Source organism: Protopterus annectens, chromosome 13.part0 (assembly GCF_019279795.1).
Source record: "Protopterus annectens isolate FY-2018-M chromosome 13.part0, PAN1.0, whole genome shotgun sequence".
In the NCBI taxonomy this organism is placed as follows: Eukaryota; Metazoa; Chordata; order Ceratodontiformes; family Protopteridae; genus Protopterus; species Protopterus annectens.
In genome coordinates, this window is record NC_056747.1 from 1128284242 (window position 1) to 1128309969 (window position 25728).

Here is a 25728-nt window from a genome sequence, read left to right on the forward strand (position 1 = left end):
GTGGCACTGAAAAAAAAAAAAAAAAAATTATTTGCTATACTGTTCTAAAGCAGTATCCACCAGCTCTGTCTTTTAGCAGTCATTTGTTAAATTGCTAACTTGGAAGTTGCTCACTTAATTAGCATTCTTAGAGTGCAGCCTTTGCTCTGAGGTCTAAACCTTTGAGAAGTGATCAATTCACTTACCCAGTTAGCACATAAATAAGTACTGACTGATGTAAAGGAAATGGCAGTGAAAGCTAGGTAGCTGATTTGGCATGATTTTTTTACTGTATGCCCTCCAGTAGGCAGGACATAATAAAAATGGCATAAACAGCACAGCCGTTAGGGTCATAGGGTCATAGGTTAGTACTAGGCTAACTGCTCTTGCGAGCCATTGTAAGCCTAGCCAATTATCCCTTGTGAGACTCAAACCCTGCACCTTGTGTTTGTAAGGCAAACACCTTAACCATTAGGCCACCCTCCCAACCCCAAGTGCTGCATGTGTCTTTATTACTTAAAGTAGCTATTGAACCCTGGTCTTCACGAGAGAAAAGAATGTAATGGACTTTCTAACCCATCAGTAAATGAGGCACTTATTTCTCATGTATTAGCCATTCTTTATACTTGGGGTCAGTTCTAAACCTTAGTTATTGCAGTTACATGTTCTACATGATTCAATATCTAGATTTTTAGCAAGAAATCCATTTTATACTTGCTGAAATACAATTTGGGGCTTTTACTGTGCATGGATGCCGAATACTTTTTGTGATTTCATAGCCACCCACACCCAATGAAGTTGATTTGATGTAATTCCTTCCTTCTTCTTCTTTAATGTTCAGCTACATGCTCATCTAAATAAAAAAGCCTTTTAATGAGAAGGATGACCCAGCCTGAGTAAACAGTATACAGCAGTCTTATTAAATGTTTAAATGTAACACCTTCAGAGTCTGTCCATTGCTTTCTCACAAGTCTTTGTCTTTGCAGATTTATAAAGAGCAGTTGAGGACAAGAATTGTACTAGTTGCCATGGAAACCTGGGCTACGAATGACAAGATAGAGGTAGCAGAAGACCCAGTACAGACTTTGCGTGAGTTCATGAAGTATAGAAGAGAGTCCATTCAGGAACAAGGAGATGCAGTACACCTCTTCTCGTGAGTATATCCGTGGCCATCCTTTAACATTCCATTCCAGAAATCTGTAGATTACATCTCTTGGGGAAATGATGTGGTTTGAGCGCCATGAAGAGAACAATAAATCTAGATGGCCTCTATATACAAATGTAACTTTTAATCACTTTTATGAGCGATTTTACTTTGGTTAAAGTTTCTACTTTGGGTTGCTGATGTACCCATTATTATAAGTTAAAACAAAGGTTATCTAGAAAGCTTGAGTCAGATCTGGTAGTGCGAGAGAGAGACAAGAATAATGAGACACTTACTATAAAGGATAATACCAAATTTAGAAAAAAAAAGATTATATCATATGTAATCACTTTAACTAGCAGATATAGGCAACTCTATTTCTGATAACCTCTGCTGAAAAAGGGCACCTGTGCCCACTCAGACTTTCTCCAGTAAACAAAGGTCAATCAGTCAATCAATAAATAAATAATTGTTGAAGTTTCAAGAGGTGTATTTAGTCAAGCAGAAGGATGAGTGTTCTTTTTCTAAGGAACAAGAATACTTGTCGTTAAGTACATAAACTTCTTGAAACTTCAACAAAGGCATCTTTATTCCTCCCATAGGGAGGGGATCAGAGACAGAGTCTCTTAGATCTGTTAGCTAAAGTGATTTTTATCTGGTCTAATCCTTTGTACTCTTTTTCCCGTTATCTTAAGTTGCAGCACTGGTACTAATAAAGCCTACCAATTTTATAACAATGATCAGAAAATTTAATAAAATGATTATGGGAGAGAAACATTTCAGAAGTGCTATCCAGTATTTAACTAGTCAGAGCCCACTGACTTGAGTTAAAATGGTTATCCTTGTTTATCACTTGGGACCCTTTTTCTGCACTTCAGATGGTTATTGCTTGTCTTACTTCTCAAACCCCTCTCCTTATTGTCCCCATGCACTAGGAATGGGAACAGTTAAACTTGCTGATGTGGCTATGCCGTTTACTTGACCAGCACATTTAAGACTTATCTCAAGATGCTACAAATTCTGGACTGTTATATTTGGTAGAGTCATTGTCAGAGAGTAGGAGTGCCCTCATTATGGTGTCAGGGGGTGCAAAGCCATTATATAAATAACTTGATCTAGATATGCTAGATAGGCCATTGGTGTATCCACTGGTGATACTAATGATCCTGGTTTGAGTAGTGGCCTAGCAACCAGAGGAATGGGCAGTGGAAGAAGGAAATGAATTACTTTGGCCATCTCATGTTTCTTAGGGAGATGAGGAGAACCCAAAGGCGCTGGAAGCTGTTGAAGACTGGGGGGGGAGGCAGAGGGTGAGAGGGGCACTTAGTGATCTAAAAAGGGCAATTTATTAAAAACTGTTTACTACCACAACATAGGTTCACTTAGAGGACATTTTAAGCTTAGCCAATTTCCCTTTTGGTGCTTAAATTAACATTTCCTGAATGGTCTTACCTATCCCATGGCTGATAATTGTATATTAGCCCTAGTGAGAATAACTGTGATCATACCATTGATAATTTGAGGGGCCCCATGTAAGGGATGCAGCATTTAGGAACTGACTCTATCCATTAGTGGCATGAGGGGCAATCTTGGAGTACATTTTCTATTACCCATCCCTAGATCCAAGTTGCATTTGAATAAGGACAGGGATGAGCTTTGTTTTACTTGAATGGATAGTCTGTAACCCCCTGCCACTCCAACAGCAGCCCCCTCCCCAGCCACTCCACAAACACTGTTCAAACCTGTCAGTGTGCATACTGTTTCCTTATTTACTTCTACAGTGATTACAGATATTGAAATAAAATAGTACAAACACTGATAGCCATTTGCTAAACAAACAATACAGTCTTGCAATGAAAACAGACAGCATGAGCAGTAAACTTCTCTGCCCTTGAAACTCATATTCTCTGAAAGGGCATGAAAACCCACATTCATTTTGCATTTGACCAGTGGAGGACTAAGCTTACCTTTGGGTTGTTTTCAAACCATAGGCTCCTTCACATTTTTAGGGGCATGCATACATGTATGAGTTCTTTGAATCACCTTCCTGATTGTATTAATTATATTCCTTGTATAATACATCACCTCTTGTTAGAATGTGTTTTAAATTTGTAGTTTTGAACATTCCTCTAATAAGCAATGAAACAAAATGTATGAACTAATAATGACAAAACTACCAATTTCAGAAACTTTCAACCATAAAAGGCCACTCAGTCTTCTGTCATTGCAATCCACCAATATCAGTAAATATGCAAAATCTCTGAGTAAAGTCATCTAAATAATTCCACATTAAAGGGATCTTTAACTAAAGAAAAGGTTGTTGCTAATAAACAACTTTATATTTCATTGATTCATCTACAAATAAAGTGTCTGTTGCCCTTGACGAATACATTGCCTATGTTACATTAAAAAAAGATAAGCTAGTAATATTGCAATAGGGAATGGATGGCAAACTGATAACAGGTTCATAGTTACTAGGTAACTCCTCCAGAGGAGGACATTCACAGGACTTCAGCATTTACTCCCTTTAAAGTACAACACAGTACAGCAGATAACACAATCCCCCCAGCAGCAGCAGATAACACAATCCCCACAGCAGCAGCAGATAAAACAATCCCCTCAGCAGCAGCAGATAACACAATCCTCCCCCAGCAGCAGATAAGACAATCCCCCCAGCAGCAGCAGATAACACAATCCTCCCCCAGCAGCAGATAACACAATCCCCCCAGAAGCATCAGCAGATAACACAGTCCCCCCAGCAGCAACAGCAGATAACACAATCCCCCCAGCAGCAGCAGATAACACAGTCCTCCCCCAGCAGCAGATAACACAATACCCCCAGAAGCATCAGCAGATAACACAGTCCCCCCAGCAGCAGCAGATAACACAATCCCCTCAGCAGCAGATAACACAATCCCCTCAGCAGCAGCAGCAGATAACACAATCCCCTCAGCAGCAGATAACACAATCCCCTCAGCAGCAGATAACACAATCCCCTCAGCAGCAGCAGCAGATAACACAATCCCCTCAGAAGTAGATAACACAATCCCACCAGCAGCAGCAGCAGATAACACAATCCCCTCAGCAGCAGATAACACAATCCCCCCAGCAGCAGCAGATAACACAATCCTCCCCAGCAGCAGATAACACAATCCCCCCAGAAGCATCAGCAGATAACACAGTCCCCCCAGCAGCAGCAGCAGATAACACAATCCCCTCAGCAGCAGCAAATAACACAATCCCCTCAGCTGCAGCAGATAACACAATCCCCTCAGCAGCAGATAACACAATCCCCCCAGCAGCAGCAGATAACACAATCCCCACAGCAGCAGCAGATAAAACAATCCCCTCAGCAGCAGCAGATAACACAATCCTCCTCCAGCAGCAGATAACACAATCCCCCCAGCAGCAGCAGATAACACAATCCTCCCCCAGCAGCAGATAACACAATCCCCCCAGAAGCATCAGCAGATAACACAGTCCCCCCAGCAACAACAGCAGATAACACAATCCCCCTAGCAGCAGCAGATAACACAGTCCTCCCCCAGCAGCAGATAACACAATCCCCCCAGAAGCATCAGCAGATAACACAGTCCCCCCAGCAGCAGCAGATAACACAATCCCCTCAGCAGCAGATAACACAATCCCCTCAGCAGCAGCAGCAGCAGATAACACAATCCCCTCAGCAGCAGATAACACAATCCCCTCAGCAGCAGCAGCAGCAGCAGCAGATAACACAATCCCCTCAGAAGCAGATAACACAATCCCACCAGCAGCAGCAGCAGATAACACAATCCCCTCAGCAGCAGATAACACAATCCCCCCAGCAGCAGCAGATAACACAATCCTCCCCAGCAGCAGATAACACAATCCCCCCCAGAAGCATCAGCAGATAACACAGTCCCCCCAGCAGCAGCAGCAGCAGCAGCAGATAACACAATCCCCTCAGCAGCAGCAAATAACACAATCCCCTCAGCTGCAGCAGATAACACAATCCCCTCAGCAGCAGATAACACAATCCCCCCAGCAGCAGCAGATAACACAACCCCCCAGCAGCATCAGATAACACAATCCCCTCAGCAGCAGCAAACACAATCCCCCCAGAAGCAGCAGATAACACAATCCCCCCAGCAGCAGCAGATAACACAATCCCCCAGCAGCAGATAACACAATCCCCCCAACAGCCAACAGCAGATAACACAATCCCCCAGCAGCAGCAGCAGCAGCAGATAACACAATCCCCACAGCAGCAGTAGCACATAACACAATCCCCACAGCAGCAGTAGCAGATGACACAATCCCCCAGCAGCAGCAGATAACACAATCCCCCAGCAGCAGTAGCAGATAACACAATCCCCACAGCAGCAGCAGCAGATAACACAATCCCCCAGCAGCAGCAGATAACACAATCCTCCCAGCAGCAGATAACACAATCCCCCCAGCAACAGCAGATACCACAATCCCCCCCAGCTTCAGCAGCAGATAACACAATCCCCCCCAGCATCAGCAGCAGATAACACAATCCCCCCAGCATCAGCAGCAGATAACACAATCCCCCCAGCATCAGCAGCAGATAACACAAACCCCCAACAGCAGCAGCAGATAACATAATCCCCCCAGCAGCAGCAGCATCAGATAACACAAACCCCCAACAGCAGCAGCAGATAACACAACCCCCCCTAGCAGCAGCAGATAACACAGTCCCCCAGCAGCAGCAGCAGATAACACAATCCCCCCAGCAGCAGCAGATAACACAATCCCCCCCCAGCAGCAGCAGATAACACAATCCCCCAGCAGCAGCAGATAACAAAATCCTCCCCCAGCAGCAGATAACACAATCCCCCCAGCAGCAGCAGATAACACAATCCCCCTAGCAGCAGCAGATAACACAATCCCCCCATCAGCAGCAGATAGCACAATCCCCCTAGCAGCAGATGGCACAATCTCCCCAGCAGCAGCAGATAACACAACCCCCCTTGCAGCAGCAGATAACACAATCCCCCCTAGCAGCAGCAGATAACACAATCTCCCCAGCAGCAGCAGCAGCAGTATAAAACATAACTGTGCTATTCCATGAAAAAGTAGAGACCCTACATAATTGTATGCATGCCTAATGCATTGTAATCCTTCTTTCATGTCAGTTAGGTACTGTATTTTTCCCTTTAGTAAATTAGACCCCTTTGAGATAAATGACTGTCGTAGGGAGAACCCAGGAGTGCTGTGAGTTACTCAAAGTTATTCTCTGTACATTCAGAAACTTTGGTTGTCAAATCAAGTCTGCAGAATAAAAATTATTTCAAGTTTTCATAGTTTAAATAGCAGACTGACGTATTTCTAGTTTGTAGTTAGCATACTGGGTACTGTTTAAAAAAAGAAATGCAACTGTGTTAAATAAACAAATAGAAAAGTAATGGAAGCTGGATTCTTTAAAATAGTAATTAATGTTGAAGTTTCCGAAAGGGAAAACACTAGTGTACTGTTATATAATAACACACCACTTGGGTTTCATTCCACAGTCTTCAGATTTAAAGCACATATTCCATTGCTACTGCACTGCCGCTGCAGTGAGGGGGAAAACATGAAAAGAATCAAAAGCCTGATGGTGTCCCCCTAAATCACATTATTAATTCTGAATCCTAAAGGTCTGTGCATGCTGGAACAAACGCAATAATCACTGAATTTCACCAAGCAGAGGTAATGCCACCCTGTTGGAAATACATGCAGGAAGCAAATAGTTTCATAGACCGTGCAAAGGAAATCTACAGTCCCTCCCCCTCAGCTGCACACACACACACACACACACACACACACACACACACACACACACACACACACACACACACACACACACACACACACACACACACACACACACACACACACACACACACACACATGCCATCTTTAATACAAATCTAGGTAATTGGATGGGCAGCCTCAAATTCTCTCAATGTCTGTCTTGTCTTGCCCTCCTTTAACCTTGAGGAAAATTTTAAATAGGGTTTTTTTGGCTAGACTTGAAATGGTCTGCAGACCGACTGCATAGTACTTATCTATGAACCTATAAATCAAGAGTAAGTAACATTGACATTAACACCACTGGAGAAACCAGTTTTGTTTCTCTCTTTGGAGATATGAATTATTTAAAATGCCCTTCATGATGAAAACAAACTTCAGTAAAATTTCAGAAGCTGAGGGATTGTATCCTGGTATGTATTGGAGGTTATATTTTTGTTAACGCGGATGGAAACAAAACAGAATCCCAGAATGCTGAATACCAGCAACCTTGCAAACATTTGAAATCCTGAAACTCTTTACCACTCTGCACCGAGGATCAAGTGCTAGCATGAAGGAGTCATGTTTGGACATTCAATATTGTCGGCCTTTGTCATTCCAATATTCAGTGCTTTGATTTCAGTATTGCTGAAAGTGACATTTCAGTTCCCTAGCTTATAACTGTATACTGTGGCAAAGCCATATTGCTTAGCATACTGACATAATGCATGCGCCAAAGGGTACAGAGATTAGCATGTGCATAAGGGCAATAATCAGATGTCCATCTGGTACAGTATAGGCAGATTAAAAATAATAAGTAAATGTCCCTAACATACCTCACTCAGTTTCTTATTATATTGACTGTCTTCAGTGAATAGCAGAAAGCATAACTTCTGGGATATTCACAGCACATTAACAGACTGTATACATGAGAAACAACAGAAATACTTGAACTTTGAATTAAATAGCTATTGTATCCATCCATTTCCTGCTTGAATGATCTATTCCCATAACAATTGTTATTTTGATGAGAGTTCATTTCCCTTCATTCAATGGCAATAAGATGTTGCTCCTATTATAGTGGAAGGTTGCCAAAACTTATAAACAGAATGGATAACAGAACAAAAGAGACTTGTAACAGGACGATTTAAATTCATATTTATTGTACAATAGGAAATGTTGTATATATGGTTAGGTTCATGAACTTAAGACAATTGCACTTTTGACTTATTGCTATAATATCAAGATAAACTCGTAACACTTCAGTAAGCTATTTGTATTTTATTATGGCTATGTTATGATTTAATATATTTGCTGTTTTTATAGGAACAGATTCCTGGTCCAATAATCGAGCACATTTGGTAAAAAGAAAATGTTTTCCTTTCTTATAGAGGTCAACAATTTAAATTTAATTATACTTTTTATAGAAGTTTATTTTTTAGTCAACAATAAATAAAAATAATGCATGAATAGGAAAGCAATTATGCTTATTCATATAATACAAACAATGCTTTTAGGAGAGATAACACATATCTGTTAAAGTAACTTATTGAACAGACTGAAAATAGTTCATATACAAAAAAGAAACAGCCATATATACATAAAGCAAAAACCTGTTATAGTAGTAAGTAAATATCTACATTAGTAAATATGAAGGGACATTAGAGACTTATTTTTAGTTGTTAAGGGAACTGTAGAATTTGGCAAAGTAGAACACTACGGCTGGCACATCGTAATTATTTGGAGAATAAATAGAAATACAAGTATGAACAGAACTTGATAGAAACCACAGTTCCAAAGGAATTCACCTAAAAAATTAGATTTAAGAGGGGAAAATTGCACACTTAACAGGATTTGATGTGAAAAGACTTCTAATCTTTTGCAAAGAGTGCTCCACTGAGACTTGCTAGTTGAATAGTCAATGTTCTGATATGAAATCAAAATGACATAATTATTTCACAGAAGTCTGTAGCATATATCAGAAAATGACAGAGACAGGCATTTCAAGTTTTACTGAATTAACACAGGCTACGTTCAATAACTGTGACTGGTGGATGCACATTCCACATTTTGTGGACCTTATTAGCTGAAATGGCATTATATGAGGAACATCTTGATCTAAACTGTAGCCCATTGTAAATAAAGGTGACGTGCAAAAAGCTGTTTGTAGTTGTGGTAGAATCTGCATATTTCTGCTTAAGGCTCCGTTTTACATTCTGCTTAAGTTAAGCAGAATGTAAAACAGAGCCTTAAGCTAAGCAGAATGTAAAACGGAGCCTTAAGCTGCTTAAGGCTCCGTTTTACATTCTGCTAAGGCTCCGTTTTACACGCCCTCGTATAGAGGACAAAGAGGACAAGCCCCTAACACCCCTTAAATGCATGCATTTCTTAGTCACACAATGTTGAAGAAAGGTTGAAAAAGCACGCTAACAGCACGCAACAGTCTCACACAAACCGTGGGACCAAATCAGGTTTATTGTTTTTGCACAGCTGTGATGATCAAAACACACACACACACACGCATGCACGCACACACACACACACACACACACACACACACACACACACACACACACACACACACACACACACACACACACACACATACTTACCCTTACTAAAAGTAAACTAGACTGCATGTAGGACATTAAATGAATATAGAGTTGGATATGCTGGATTAATTGGGATCATGCAAAGCAAAGTAGGTCAAGGAATGTCAGACAAAATAAATAGAAGCAGAAAATGAGGCACAAATGTGAGTACTGAATCTAGGCAGTTAATGTGAAGAAGTGAGATTACACATAGGAAAATGATAGTGGGTACAGATCTAAGTAATGAGAAAGTAAGCAGACCCGTAGCTAGTTTGGACACCTGGTGCAGCTCCATGATCTGGCATCCCCTCCTAAAAAAATTGCCTTTCTTTCTGGAGTTGAGGAACTGTAGAAGCTCTCCCATGGGGTGACCATTTTTGTCCAATACTGTACACTAGTATCTTTAAATAGTTTGTTGATAGCTTTATTTTTTATATTGTATGGGGGAATTTTGCTCATATTTTCTGGATTATAGTCTGGAGACTAAATGCAGGGACATTGAGTTCTGTTTTGATGAACACAATTTGTTGGAATAGCATTTGACCAAAATGTCCTACAACCAGAAACAAGGTGTTTTGTATGGGGGCTCTGTCCCCCACTCTCCCCATACAGGAGGAGACCTCTGGACCCCCCTGCCTAATATAATAAATTTTGAGGTTGTTTCATGATTGGGGAAAATGCAGGCCCTGACTCAGTAAATTCAGAAAGAAATATTTTCACTGATTCTGGTCTGACAAGGTATGTTTTATCTGACTCTTACTCAGAAAGTAAAACTTATCCCGTATTATTTATCAGGTATGTTTGTTAGTAATGCCACATTAACCAAAGCATAGCTTATTGTAGTCTTTAGATTACAATACATACAAAAGAAAAAAAATACTTATAGGCTCAGAAGGAGCACTTGGCTTACCTAACGTTTTTCTGACTGTAGCTTCACTTCATGGCCTTCAGTATGTGCTGCAGCACAACAAATATCGGTCATTTTCTGTTTTGTCATCCATATTGCAATATGCATCAATTTTTCTATCAGTCACTGTACCTTCCTTATTCTGTTCATGGAGATTTTAGTGCAGAAAGTTGCTTTAAAATGTATGACTTAAGTATCTTGACATGGAAAACACTAAAACAACAATTTTAAAGTTTTGATCATCTTTGGTTGGGTGGGGTGGGGTGTATGTCTGATCACATGCCCCATATCCTGGCTCATAATGATAACTCTGTTCCTGAACAGACAACAACAGTCAGCTTGGTGACCTGTCTTTTTTACTTGTACTGTGCCATATACCATTACTGTTCACTAGGGTAAGTGTAGGAAAGGATCTTATAGAATCTGCTGGGCTCATTTATAGTTAGTAGCAGTGTGCATTGTTAGAATAATATGTTACCAGTACAGAGACTTTGTTAGAATAATATATTACCAGTACGGAGACTTTGTTGAATATGTAGTGACTTTTTACTGTCTGCAGATGTTGCTTAAACCATATCATTGGGTTTATTTGAGGAGCCCACTAGATTTATGTGGGGCATGTACCTGCACTGTTCCTTGGTAGGGTGTTGCATGTTGGCATACAGTATGAAGTGCAGAAATGTCAATTAACAGGGCTAAAAATCCCAAAGCTGTTTTCACACTACATTAAATACATCTTTATTTCTTTCATTCATTCATTTATTTTCTGAATACCTGCTTAATCCAGTTCATTATTTTGGGGAGACAGAGCAGCACTCTGTGGGTGCAAGTCAGTGAGACTTATCCCAGATGGAGTACTAGCCATTACAGGACTCACACTCACTCTCACTTACACATGGCACTCACAGTTACTGGCATCTTGTGAGATCACCAGTTCACTTACATCATGTTTTGGGGAAAAGGAATGAAACTGAGGCACCCAGCAAAACCCCATGTATATTCCAGATAGAAGGCACCCCACTGAAGAACCAAACAGCAGAACCAAGCACCCAAATTTAGTCTTTTGCTAAATTAACATGCATTGGCTTGTTCTGTATTATACCCTTCAACTTTTCTGGCTATTCTACACACATTGAGTTAACAGTGACTTGAAGTTTGGTTATGGTGCTGCTCATAAATTAAACATCGATAACGTGTGGAAAGTCAACATGTTCTTGAGATGAGGTCATTGTGGATTTTTTTCTTACTACTGTTACAGCTTAATATGTCTACAGAGACAGAACCCATGCACATATGTCATTTAGAACTCATACAGGTATGTCACTGAGAATTTGGGGGAGGTTTGTAAATATCTTTTGTTGTAGTCTTAGGGGGTCTGGTGGCATATATCTTAGCCTCACCCTATTAGCTTGTATATGATCAGAACTTCTGGGATGGGTTACCATCTAAAGGCTGGAATGGTGTGGTAAGGAAATGTGGAAGACAGAGGAAGGACAGAGCAGAAGAAAGTTTGTAGTTGGGGAGGGTAGTAAAAGAATGAGTAGTGTTTCTCTTAGTGGATGAAGGCAGGTGATATACTAAGAAGATGTGAGTTAAAAATAGGGATAAATGTAGTAATTATACAAGTGGAGTCAGTAGGAGAGTATAGAATATAGACGAGGTTAGAGTTCCTACCATAGAAAGGACTGACGAGGAGGTTAGCCCTGTGAGTAGGACAAGCAGAGACAGGTTTGCTTTAGATGCTGTTGTATCCGTTTTATATGTGTACGGATACGTTTCCAGAATGTTGATACACAATGGGATTAGAGAGAATTCCCAGCAGTGTTATATGACTCACTGATAGAGAATAGTTTATTGCTAATATGAATGTGCCTAGTTGGAAAGTACTACAGTGGAGTGTTTTTAATGCTGGGTATTTCTCTGGAGAGCATAAGAGGCCATGCACTGTGATTAGTCATGAGTAAGCAGGTTGGCATGTCTGTTGAAGCCAATTTAGTTGTTTTAATGCCAGGCAGTGATGACTTTTATAAGAAAGGTAGGTTGCAAATTTAGTTACTTTGCAGTAGGATGAGGCCAGTTTCGATTTATTGGTAATGTTGATTTCTGATAGGATAGTGGAAGAATAAAGTACTGATGGAAGAAGGTAAGTTGATGTTAAGGTAATCATTCCAGCTCCGTCAGATACTGTTTATCCCTGTAGAGGGATTCAAGTTTTTGTTATGTGATGGTCACACTTGAGTTTGTCATCAATATTGTAACACCATGTAGTTTGATTTAACTTACAGTTTCTGTTTTGCTGTTGCTACTTGAAGTGATGTGAAATGTACATTTCTGGTTAAGGAACTGCTTTTGTCTGAAAAGTTTAAGGTTTTTTTTTTGGAAGGAGACTGAGAAGTAATTGTGCAGTTTTAATCATGATTCAATGGCAGTGAAACAGTGTTCAATTTTGCGTGATCTGAAGTTATGTTAAAGATGGGGCAGAACAGATAAATGTTGAATCATCAGCATGTCATATGAAAGTGGAAAGTTTAATCATCATCATCATCCCCCTTTTTCCCATATTCCGCATGGGTGTTGGGGTATCTTGTTAACTGTCACCGTCTCTCTCTTGATTCAAAGCCACACTCCTACCTTCTTTGACACTCATGTTTGACTGCCATAGATCTTCTCACACACAATCCATGCACCTCTTTGCTGGACATCCTCATTTTCTCTTAGCTTCTTCCTGTCTGTCCCAAATCTTCTTCACCAGATTGTCTTCTGCTTTTCTGCACATGTATCTGAACTACCGTAATCTGTTCCCTTTGATGTTTTCTGCAATCGGAACTATTTTGGCTTCTGCTCTTATTTATTTATTTTTATTTATTTATTTATTGACATTTGTTAACCGGGTTAGTCCAACTGGGATTTTGTCCCATTTTCAGTGGAGGCCTGAGGAGAAAAGCTCCAAAAAGTACAATATACAATTACAGTAAGAAAACAAGTACTACAAACAATAATAGCAAACAACAGTAAGAAATAAACAACTACACTTTTAGATTATAATTGAAAGAAAAAACATATTTTTTTTTCTTTTCTTTTTTTTTTCTTCTTCTCAGGACAATTCTTTGTTACTGTACAAGTGAGGGAGAGTCAAGAGTGTGAGTAGGATCAACTGAGAGTGATGTGAGTGTGGGGGAGGGGAGAGCTATGTAGGGTCATAGCAGGGACAGGTTCTGGAGTTGAGTAAATGTGTCTTAAGTTCTTTTTTAAATAGTGGAGTGTGAGAGATAGAGCGTATGTCCAGGGGAAGTTTATTCCAAGCTTGGGCCACAGAGTGTTTATAGAGTTGCTTACCTACCGACTTACTGGGGTGGTAGATATCGAGCAATTGCTGATTAGAGGTGAGGACAGATCGAGAAGGGGTATAGTTGGAGACTAGAAGAGATAAAGATGGAAAGCAGGAGGGTTTAAAGAGCATAGAGTGCAGCATGTGAAATTGGTGGAGATGTAGTAGTTGTGGGAGTTCCAGCCATTGTAGAGACTTTAAGGCAATACAGTGGTGTGTGTTGTTTGGGGAGTTAGTGACGAATCTGGCTTTTTTGTGGTATGTTTGTTGGAGTTTGTTCAGGGTAGTTGTTTGAATATTTTTGAGAACTGGGGAGGCATAGAGGAGAGAGGGGAGGAGAAGTGCTTGTCCTAGGGTGAGTAGCCTCAGGAATGAGGTATTTTCTGTTCCGATATAAGAGACCTAGTTTCTGATGGGTTTTCTTTATGCATTGCTGTATGTGTTGATTGAATTTTAGTTCATCGTCGATGATGACCCCCTAAGAGTTTAGTGTAGGTGTCAGGTTGGATGGCTGTATTGTTATAAGACTTAATGACAAAGGAGGATCTATGATGAGCAGGAGAATGGGCAGGAAGAGTAAGAATTTGTTTTTTTTTTTTGGGATCGAGGATTAGTACATGTTTTGAAAGCCATTGTTCGGTGGAAAGTAGAGCTTTTTGGGTTGGAGAGTGTAGGTCAGAGATGTTGTTGGCTGTAGAAATAATAGTGGAGTCATCAGCGTATTGTATGAGAGATGACTGATTGCAAGAGGTGAAGAGGTCATTGGTGAAGATGTTGAATAAAAGGGGACCTACGGTGGAACCTTGTGGAGCACCAGTAGAGATAGGCAGGAAAGGAGAAGAGGAGGAGAGCCATTTTACAGATTGTTCGCATCCAGATAGATAGATTATGTCCTTATTTCTTTGTCTGTCCCAAAATGTGCATCATACCACCCATCTCAGGCACTTCATTTCCATCACGTCTAGCTTCTTCATCTGCTCTGCCTTTATTGCCCCAGTTTCTGTACCATACAGTAGTACTAGTCACATTGCTGTCGTGTACACCTTACTTTTCATCTTCTTTGGCATTCTTCTGCTATACACTAAAGCTGGCTGCAGCCCCGCTGATTCTAGCTTTGACCTCTTCATTCAGACTTCTCTTCTTCTCAACCACCCCTCCTCAATTATTGAGGCTATTAACCTGTTCCACTGTCTTCCCATATATCTCAATATTTAGCTTCTTCTGATTTCCCCACTTTGCTACCATTGCCACCTTCTTATCTGTGCTTAGTTTCAGCCCATGTGCCTTCAGTTTTGCATTCCATTCCCCTATCCTTTGCTAAAATTCTTGCTCAGAGTCTGCCTGTAATGACATATCGTCTGCAGACAGCAAATTTGTTGATCTGTCCCCTCTGACCTGTTTACTAATGTAGTCCATCACCAGTATGAACAGCAGTGAGCTCAGAGCTGAACCCTGATGCACACCCACTCCTCTGTGAGACTGAACACTGTTCATACTTGAGTCATTGGGTCCTTATATATAGCCTGCACTAATTCTGCCAATGTTTCTGGGACTTAGAACCACCACAGCACTGCACAAGACATCTTTCTTGGGACCTTGTTAAATGCTTTCTCCAAGTCTAGGAATGCCCAGTTGGACTTGGTCCTCATCTCACTATCTGTCTCACTGAAAACATCAGGTCAGTTGTGCTGTATCCTGATCTGAATCTGAAATGCGCGTCTCCCATCTTACATTCTACTGCTCTGCGTATCCATTTATCAAGCACCCTCTCCAGAACTTTCATGCAATGTGACAGGAGTTTGATGCTTCTGTACTGCCCACAGTTGTGGATGCCCCTTTGTTCTTGTACACTGGCATGAGTATGCCAATTCTCCAGTCATCTGGGATACTCCTTTCTGTCCACACTGCTATTAGTACCCTCAGGAGGCATTTCTCCCCTATCTCACCCAGCATCTTTATCATATCTGCTGTGACCTCATCTGAGCCTGCTGCTTTCCCTGACTTCATCTTCCTTAGTGCTGTTCGTACTTCTTCTAGGGTGGGCTCCTCTTCTTCTCTCATCATAGGCTGCGTCTGGTGCAGTACAACTTTTGTGGATTTTCTTCATTCAGAGGCTGCCAGAAATTCTCCTTCCATCTGCCTTTGATGTCCTTTGGACCTTGCAACCTGATATAGTTTCTTTATACCAACTACTGAGTCATTTTCCAGAAGCTGGTAGAATGCCTCTGATGCCCTGTTCTTTGCTATTGCAAATCCTTTCTTAGCTTCTTTGTTAGCCAATCATTGTTCCTTCATAGCCTGGTTAGTCTTTTCTATCTCCTACTTTTTCCTGCACTCCTTTTTTTGATAACTTCCTAAACTTCTGCATTCCACCACCAGCTTTCCTTGTGTACCTTATTTCCATACCTGTCGTGACCACATATCAGTGCTGTAGTTCTCAGACATGCTACTTTGAGGCACTGTCATTCTTCTTCAACTCCACCTATTTCCTTCTTGATTGGTTTAACATCCAGCTTTCACTCAGCAGAGCTTTATTGTGGGCATACACTGCCCAATAGGGGCACATACACCCCTGGGTTGCTGATGTACATTGGAATAAGCTAGCTCCTCAACCCAAAAACCCTTGCCCATTTGGCAACATTAGTCAACATGACCAAATCACCTAGAGTCATATTTTACACCACTGAGTGGCTAATCGGACATATTTTACACTGCTGAGTGTCTAATCCTTCCCCAGAGCACAGTTTCTGATCCATGTTCTCTTATTTTGAGGATGCCCAAAGCAGTTGGTCTGTACAACTCTTCCCTCTATATGGCACCATGTAGAGTCTGTGCTGCTGCCCACAGCTCCATTCATTGGTTTGTTTGAGATGGAAATACTCAGTATGTTTTTTTTTAGGTGGGAGGAACCCCAGGGAGACACTAGGCGAATATGCAACTCCAAACAGGCATTGGTCAGAGGTCAGGATCAAACTTTGTACCTTGTTCATGGGAGATGAAGACCTTAACCATTATAAAAAAACAACAAAAAACAAAAAGTACACCAAGGCACCAAAAATCACTAAGAAGTCCACAGGTACCAGTAGTGTATACACAAAGGGCAATGTGTTTCCAGTTCAGCAGTTGCTCTTCGTGTGCACACTACACTAGAAAAATGGGGAAACCGAAGGGGTTAATTGATGGAATTTTTGTATTGGAGGCATTATAAAAGCATTCTGATAAGATTCAGTCCACATCTGAAGAAGTAATTGAAACAAAAATGTAGTGTGTGTACAGCGTTAATTTGTGTCTTATCTGCTGAATAAACTCATGTTTTTGTACTCCTGCATGGAGTCTCCATTCCGTATTCAGGATACATTAACCATTATGCCGACTGGTCTTCTTCTTATGAGCCTATGAGAGGTATGCCCTCAGTCATAGTGACACTAGTTCTGCAGTGTCAGGTTAAATCACAATTATGAGGAAATGCTCCATTAGTGCAATGAACATGAAAGTTTAGTGGCATTGTAAAGTTTATTTATAAAAATGTTAAGTAGAAAGGGACAAGCATAGATCCTTGCAGTACACCAACAGAGACTGTTTGAAGATGTTGCTGCCATTTAACTTCTTGCTGGTTATTGGATGGGTAGCTGTGGAACCAGGAGAGAGAAGAAAGAATAAAGATAAAGTCTTGTGAAAGTCCTGGAAAGCAAGCTCAGGAAAGACATTTTTGTTGGGACATTCTGTCAAATGCTTTGGATAAGACAAGGAAATGGGAAGAAACTAAGTTGTCCTCATTTCTATGTAAGTTAATGATGCTAGTGAAAATAACAGCAGTTGTAAATGCAGGGTCTGAGTCCTTGTTGGATTTTGGAGAACAGATTGTCATTAGTTATAAACTGCATGAACTGTGTGAATACATTTTCAATAGTATTTCTGAGAGGAGTGACAAATTGCATAGCGATAGGGAATGGTAGTTCATCTGCAGCAGTTTTTAGAAAAATGGCTGAAAGATTATCAGTAGCTGGGGTTGTTGGTTTTAATTTGTTCTGTACATTTCTTTACAATGTTGGTTGGAACAGCATGAAAGTTAAATGGCTTTAAGTGGTTTTCTGGTAAGTTGAAATGGAAGGGGGAAATGTGACAGTCGCCAATCAGGGATAGGTCTGTCTTGATGAAACTGCAGTTTAATTGAGTGGCAATGGAGTCTTCATTATTAGTGTAGAAGAGCAAGGTGTGGTAGTTTGCCCAGAGTTTCATGGCATTTTTGTGGGTTTCAGCACAGTGAGGTTTCTGAGATGTCTAAACTTTTGTAAGGTGTTTCGTGTTTTATTTGTATTCCTATACCAGTCCTTTTAGGCATTGTCCCTTTGCAGCATGAGTGATTTGGTTCCCTTTGTTCATCATGGTGATCGATCATATTTTACTTTTTTGTTCTTACAGGGGCTAAGTTATTTAGAGTTTTCAGAAAGGTGTCATTGAAATGTGAGACTGCTTCATCTAGGGGGATTGTTTATAATACATTCCATTTGCAGGGTTCAGAGTTGTGATGAAAGTGTCTTTTTTTTTAATTTGGTTAGATTGTGTACTTGATAATAATTTAAGCACCCTTTGCTGCTGAGAAGCTGCTAACATAACTCCTGCTGTTTGCTTATCAAACAAAGGCCTGCTTGTCACACTTTAATTTCCATATTATGTCGTATATGCATCTGCTGTGGGGCTTTGTTTTGACCATACTGTATGATAGAAGACTTATTTTCTATGCACTAAACACAGCAAGATCAATGTAAAGCCAGACTGTTTTCCAGAGGCATTGACCTCAATATTTTCAAAACGTGTTCATTGCACTAATGGGGCATTTTGTCATAATTTGTGATTTAACCTGACACTGAAGAACTAGTTTCTCTAAGACTGTGGGCATACCTGTCAAGTTTCATAAGTAAGTACCAGACTAGCTTCCCTAGTAGGCCATTTTAAGCCTAACCAATTTACCTTTCAAAGATGAGAATCATACCCTTTACCTTGTGTCTGTGAGGTAAACGTTTCAAACATTATACCAACCCTCAAACCCCTTTCAACCTTTAGATACTGAAAATCTAGACAAAGTAGTTACATCTGGCCAAAATATCTGGACAGCTAATTAGCATTGCATTTTCATGTCTAAATAGCATAACTTCTCCAACACCAAACAGGCTTGCGCAGTGCCATCTCTCAGAACTTAACATGCCAGGAAAAAATGATTTCATGAAGTAGTTACAGGGCATATACTTAGTGGCAAATGACACTTAATACTTAAAACGAAAAAATATTTCACATGTGACATTTTAAGAGTAGTATAAGACTAATGAGTGAACAGATGGAACATAAAAATATGCATTCTTGGGAACTGCTTGTGTTCGCTTAGGGACACATATACATATATATGTGATTAGTGAGCCCAGCACCACACTGATTAGCTATTTGTAATATAATGGCTATAGGCATCACATTATCAATTATCTATGGTATAATTTGTATATGTATCAAATTATCTATGGTATGATGCCAGATATTCTCAATAGGGATAATATATAATTATTGACCATGGGATGGTTGAGGCCAATCTAACACCAAATGGGATAGGTTAAGTCAATCACCACACTGATTAGCTATTTGTAATATAATGGCTATAGGCATCCAATTATCAATTATCTATGGTATAATTTTTATATGTATCCAATTATCTATGGTATGATGCCAGATATTCTCAATAGGGATAATATATAATTATTGACCATGGGATGGTTAAGGCCAATCTAACACCAAATGGGATAGGTTAATTCAAGCACCCAAAGTGAAACTGGCTAGGTTTCAAATAGCTCAAAAGGGCACCTAGCCTAGCACTTACTTATGAACCTATGTATTCTATACTTGGACCACATTCTTAAGTGGACCTAAGAAGGAAGCTCTTGTGTTGCATGACAAAATATGTACAAACTGCATGAAAAGTCTTCTGTGGCACTCTGCAGGAAGAAAAAATATGCAAACCAGTAATGATGACGGCATATTATTAGGTAAGGGAGAGAGGTGGAACCTACATTTATACTGGATGTATTCTTTCAACTAGCAGTGCAAGGATGTGCCAAACTTCTAAATTTCCGAGGAGATAAGAATAACTGGCTGTGACAATTGACACCAATGAGAAAAGTTTTCTTTGAAAATCAGTAAGCATGTACAAAATGAGTACACAGAAGCAGTGTGTTAACCATCTGCCCTTATAAAATATATTGGTTCATTTTTTTAAGTATGTAAATGTCTCTATGTCTTTCTCTCTCTCTCTCTCCAGACTGCATCTCCATGCCAATTAGACACTGCCTGTAACCATCCCTCCAATAAGTCATGTTTGCTCACTTTAGTCATGAAAACTTGGTTTTCTGCCACTGCAGGCATGTCAACAGGATGATTATGCCCAAGACAATATCATCTGATTGTAGTACATGGTACTGTGATTACACTTGAAAATCGGAAAAAGGATAAACATGTTGCGCATATCTGAGCACAAGACCTAACCATAACAGCGCATTCATTGGTGTGTAACAAATGTTACACACCTCCTAAGTGCTGTTACAGTTGAATATAAGGGAAGGGACATTCCTTAACTCTCAGTGGTCTCTGTATATCTTTCCTCCTATCACCATGCAAGTCAGTCTGTAAGTCACTTATTTAAATTAGGCCAGTATTTGAAAACTCTCCCTGATTTTTTTTTCCGTACTTGCTGTCTATGTGACAGCACCTGCTAAGTGCTTTACTGGCTTTCAAAATCAATAAAACACTTCAGCTTTTTTTTTTTTTTTTTTTTTGTAGCATGTAGTACATGGATCAGATAAAACTCCATGTACCACAAAGAATTATAATCAGGTTTTACCTGCTGTAATTGCATGCTTTGAATTAGCCAGTTGTTCCCTTTGCTGGCTTGCATAGTGATACATTCATGCCATCAACACTGGTAATGCTACTAGCCGATGAATGGTGCCAGAAAAGTTACATAATGTAAAGTGGCCATTCAGAATTTTGTGGCATCATGTTATTTTAAATTTAAAATCAGTATTTGGTACACTATGATTCTAGGTCCAGGTAACTTTATTGATCCTAAGCAACACTTTGGATGCTCATCAGTTCAGGCCCATTTTCTATGAGTTTTCAACATAAATTATCACTGCAGGAAAGTAGTGTGGCCTGAGATTTCCTAAGAAGAAGGCCTGCAGGTAATTTGAAGAGAGCAGTATCAGATGGTAATGTGGATTGCATTGTTCTTCACCTGCAGATTTTACCTCTTTACCTTAGTCCTCCCAGACATTACAGGTCAGACCAGCACTGGGCACTGTATGGGTTATTTTATGTGTTCATCTAGTTTTTATTAATTGGAATCCTGGTGTGGTCCAGAATAGACTAATTTCAATGACTGTCAAAGCTACTGTCACAGAACTATTCTAAAGTAAATGTGTACATAGGTAGTTTAATTACATCAAGGCTGCATATATCACATAATCCACACTGCAGTACGTAGAAAACTATACTACTCAGCCAAAGCAAGTGTCATCTAACAATGCCAATGGTGTGCATTTCGATGAGAAATCACAATACAGATGTATGTACATGAATCCTATGCACAACGGAAAGTAACATTTAGGTGCTGTATTGTGATCAGGACAGGATAGATTTTATAGGTCATTAGATTATCGCATGTAGGAGTGTATTTCCAGTTAAATTAGCCTTCTATAGAGGAGTTTAGGGAGTCATCTGAGTAAGAAATGCAATAATAGAAATGGATAGTGGAGGGAAGGATGCTGCTGTGTGTGTAATTGGGTAACTGGAGAGGGGAAGTGCTGAAAATACTTACATGCAGCTTTTGACTTTTAAGATATCTACTAACTTTTTTTTCCTTGAAATCCCTCAAATCAAGGTGTACCTAATGTGAATAATAAGCTTATCCCACGTGGAGGGGCCCAACATAGTGAAGGCATAATTACTGTAGTTATCCTTGGTTTCTTCACAGGTTCTGTAAGAAGCATTGTTGCTGTTTTTGAGTTGGGTCTCAGTATTTATTGTTCTTTTTTGGGAATCAGCTTGGCTTTCAGTGATGTGCAGTACCCTAAAAACTGCAGTTAGAATAGGAGGTTCTAGACCAGGTAGTCCAAACTTTCTTTCATTAGAAACCAGACAGCCCTCTTCAGGGTGTAACACTAATACTAATACTTCCTCCTGAGGAATGCCAATTTCAGACCAACAGATCCTGTTAGGTGGAACCTGAGTGCCATGTTGATTCTTTGAAGTTGCATGGGACTTTTTTATAGACCATAGTTTAATTGTTGCATTAATTTTCCTACTTGTGGATGTATAATCTTCAGGGCTTAAGAATCCACTGAATTTCTAGCAATACTGGAGTAAATTCAAGCCAGATGCCAAAATGTTTATACATTATGTAGTATAATCCAATATACATAACAGTAAGCCCAGTTTAGAAGCATTCATGTGACCCAAACAGTGGTGTTAAGTAATTCACTTTTAATGACAACAGTAAAAAAATTATTAGAAGTGAACTATTTGATAAGAGTAGCCAGATCTACGTAGAAGCTATTTTTTATTATTTGATAAGAAGGTGGTAATCTGGTGATCTGCTTATCGTATAAGGTGGAGGAAGCAGAGGTTCTTATCTAGGTCAGCTGAATGGGTGTGTAACTGTTATTCATGACAAATTCTTAGTCACCTAGTTATAATTATTACTCCCACATCATCAAAAAATGTCTCTAATTCTAGAGACAACACTTTGTCGAGCCATGCTCCTGTCATCAGGAATTTTACTTTCTCCGACCTGCCGTAAATTTGAAGTTAAGAATGATAAGGTTTGACCATGTACAAGGCAAAAAGTGTATGATGGGTTTGAGTGCCCCCCCCCAAAAATTTTGCATTTATCCATACCTGCTTGTTAGTGCTGCTGTTAGTAGATCTGATGGACAGTTCTAAGCAGTTCAGAAGGCCTCGAAGAACCACACTCCAAAGACGCCCGAAAAGATACAAATACAACTTTTATTTTCACATAAACGCTCAGATAATACGTTTTCATCCACAGACTTCATCATCAGATGAATTAAACAGAACAAACAGAAAAACATCCCTCTTATACCAGTGATACGTTTTTGAATTCACCAATCAATAATCAACATAAATTGAAGTCAAATTTGCCATTTTTATCCAGGCAAGACAAGTCTGTATTTTTTCAGCTTACCTAATCCCCCTCCCTCCTCAAATTGGCCTATAATGCTTTGGGTCCTCCCTGAGGTGGTAACAGTTTCTTGGAATATAGCCTTGTGATTGATCTTTACATAGGCTGATGGTGAGGAACAGAAAATGTGGGTCAGAACCTATCGAGTAATCATCAATGCAGTCACTACAGTTGTATAATTGTAATTAATATTTGATGTAATTACATTTATTTTAATTACTAGCATGACTGTATTTTATGATCATGTAAATAAGTTCATATTTTATGATACTTCTTATGCAATTTTGTTGTAGTTATATCCTGATTTAACTTTATTTTGTTTATTTAACATTTGTTTACCAGGAAAGTCCAACTAGGAACAAAGCCAATTTTCAGCATAGGCCTGGGAAGAAATGCTCCAGAATGTATGTCTTTGAAATGTGGGAGGAAACCGGAGCACCCAGAGGAAACCCACGTGAACACAGGGAGGACATACAGACTCCGCACAGAAGGCACTCCAGCCAAGAATCAAACCAGAGAACCCCTTGCTGTGAGGCGACAACATTACTGCTGCACTACTGCGCCATCCAACTTTAATATTTAATAAAAATTTTAAGTAAAAAAAATAACTGCAGTTCACCCAGTCAAGGTCCTTATCTGACTACAGGACATGTCATGTAATGGATGTAATGGATATTTGTGTAGACGTTGAAGCTCATACTTGATATCCCCCCCCCCCCCAAAGGCTTGCATTTCTGAACCACAGTACTTCTTGTCTCTTCCAGATGTCATACAACAGTGCTAGCATCTCAAATTTTCTACCAGTTAATGCATTGCTGAACCACATCCACTCATTCTTTTTTATGTGACCACCCCTACAACTATGTGGGAGTCATTTTGGTGATATGTATGGATGCTTTTACATCAATGTGAGTGGGCTAATAAACTAAGTCCAGATTTTAATCTGTTCTTTAACTGCAGTAGAACATATGGTGTGCCGGCCAACTCTTTTTCAGTGACACAGGACTGGGACAGCTCTCCATCTCATTTAAATTCTTTCTTCTGTCATTCTGATACTGATAGTACCTCTTAGATGGTAGTCTGAGAGCCTGTCATTTACTGTGCAGCATTGTAAATATCCAGATTGCCCTCCATCTCAAAATGAATTCGCTAAGACTTAAAATCATGTTGTGGCATTAAATATATTGTTCAGAAAAGAATTAGCTGCTTAGTGAAACATTGCAAAAAAGCAATTCTAACATGGCTGACAACATGGCTAACTTTATACCTAACAAAGTACAAACATCAGCTTAGGTGGTACCTTCTATAATGTTCTTTCCAATCACACCTCATATGTTGTAACTTACAGTTGTATCATGCAGTAGCTCTTTCTTCCATCATAAGAATGACAGTTCAGATTGTTACATTTAAACATTTCCCATGATTTCATCCAGTAACATTCAGTAATTTTCCTCCACATAATAATACTCCATTCATTACAGAACTTGTAATAAAAGCAAAGTCAAAACACAATGGCACACTGTCTTTATATTTCTAACTGCACTCTTCTGACAGAGCCTTTTGTCACATCACAGTTTTTACATACAAAGCGTAACTATGCTCTTATATCTCAACTTAAAAAGTGGTTGTACTATAATATATGAAATAATGGCACGGAGCAGAATACCCTTTCTGGCCTAGCTTGCCTAGAAATAATGTCTGAAATAATTCTACTAGAAAAATCCCTTTTGAGACTTATTTTTCTTTACTGTCCTTTTAACAAGCATATCCCTATGCAAGGCCATTTTTGTAAGAGATAATTTCAGGATTTATCTCTTTATGTTGTGCAGATTCTAACCATTTAGCTTCTGAGCAGCAGTTTACTGGGACTTGTAATTATGCTATCAAATAGTACAACCCACATTTGCAAAGTTCTTTTTTGGTCAGAGCCTGATCTAGCACTAGGCAACCTAAACCTAAGCAGTCGTCTAGGGCCCACTGGCTGGGAAAGTCCAGCTGGCCGGGGGCTGCCACAACAATTACTTTTACATTAAAAAATAAATTGCATGTCTTATTTAAGGGCATTCATTCTTCTTTAAGAACAACCTCTGCATCTTTGCATCCCTGTGTATGTTGACGACCACGCCAGCTGCTGCTTACTTTTTCAGTTCCATGCCAATTTGCAAAATCTAAACAGACCTAATGCTTGCTTCTTCTTCTGTCAATGGAATAAAGCAGAAATGAACATTCCATGCCCATGTATGGAATCTAACCAAACCTAATGCCTGCTTCTTATTTTGTCAAAGGTATAAAGCACAAACGAATATACAGTGTATATGTATATGTGTGTGTGTGTGTGTGTGTGTGTGTGTGTGTGTGTGTGTGTGTGTGTGTGTGTGTGTGTGTGTGTCTGTGTATAATACCCTAGTTAGTAATGGCAGGTTAGTTAATTTACTCAAGCTCAAACCTTGTACATTAGTTATAAGAGACAAGAGCCTGAACCCTCTACACCAACCAGATTATTCCAAAAATATGGGTTTCAGTGCATTTTCAAGCAATTGTGAGCTTCAGTGCATTTTCTAGAAATTGTGAGCTTCAGTGTATTTTCAAAGAATTGTGAGCTTCAGTGCATTTTCAAGGTATTGTGAGCTTTAGTGCATTTTTCATGGTATTGTGAGCTTCAAGGGAAGAGAAGTTTACTGCTTCTCATGATGTCTGTTTTCAATGTGCAGCTGCTTTGTTTGGCAAATGGTTATCACTGTTTGTGCTATAAAATAATAGCAC

General features: G+C 39.7%; 1 protein-coding gene across 5 annotated transcripts in view; it reads left to right on the plus strand.

Annotated features, from left to right (window-relative positions):
- The window catches only part of ADAM11 (ADAM metallopeptidase domain 11), a 1438613-nt gene that overhangs the window by 713691 nt on the left and 699194 nt on the right, over window positions 1–25728 (plus strand). For all 5 annotated transcript variants that reach the window (XM_044055102.1, XM_044055103.1, XM_044055105.1 and 2 more), the window contains exon 11: window positions 966–1132. In XM_044055102.1, the coding sequence (XP_043911037.1) occupies window positions 966–1132 (167 nt within the window). The remainder of the gene's footprint in view (window positions 1–965; window positions 1133–25728) is intronic.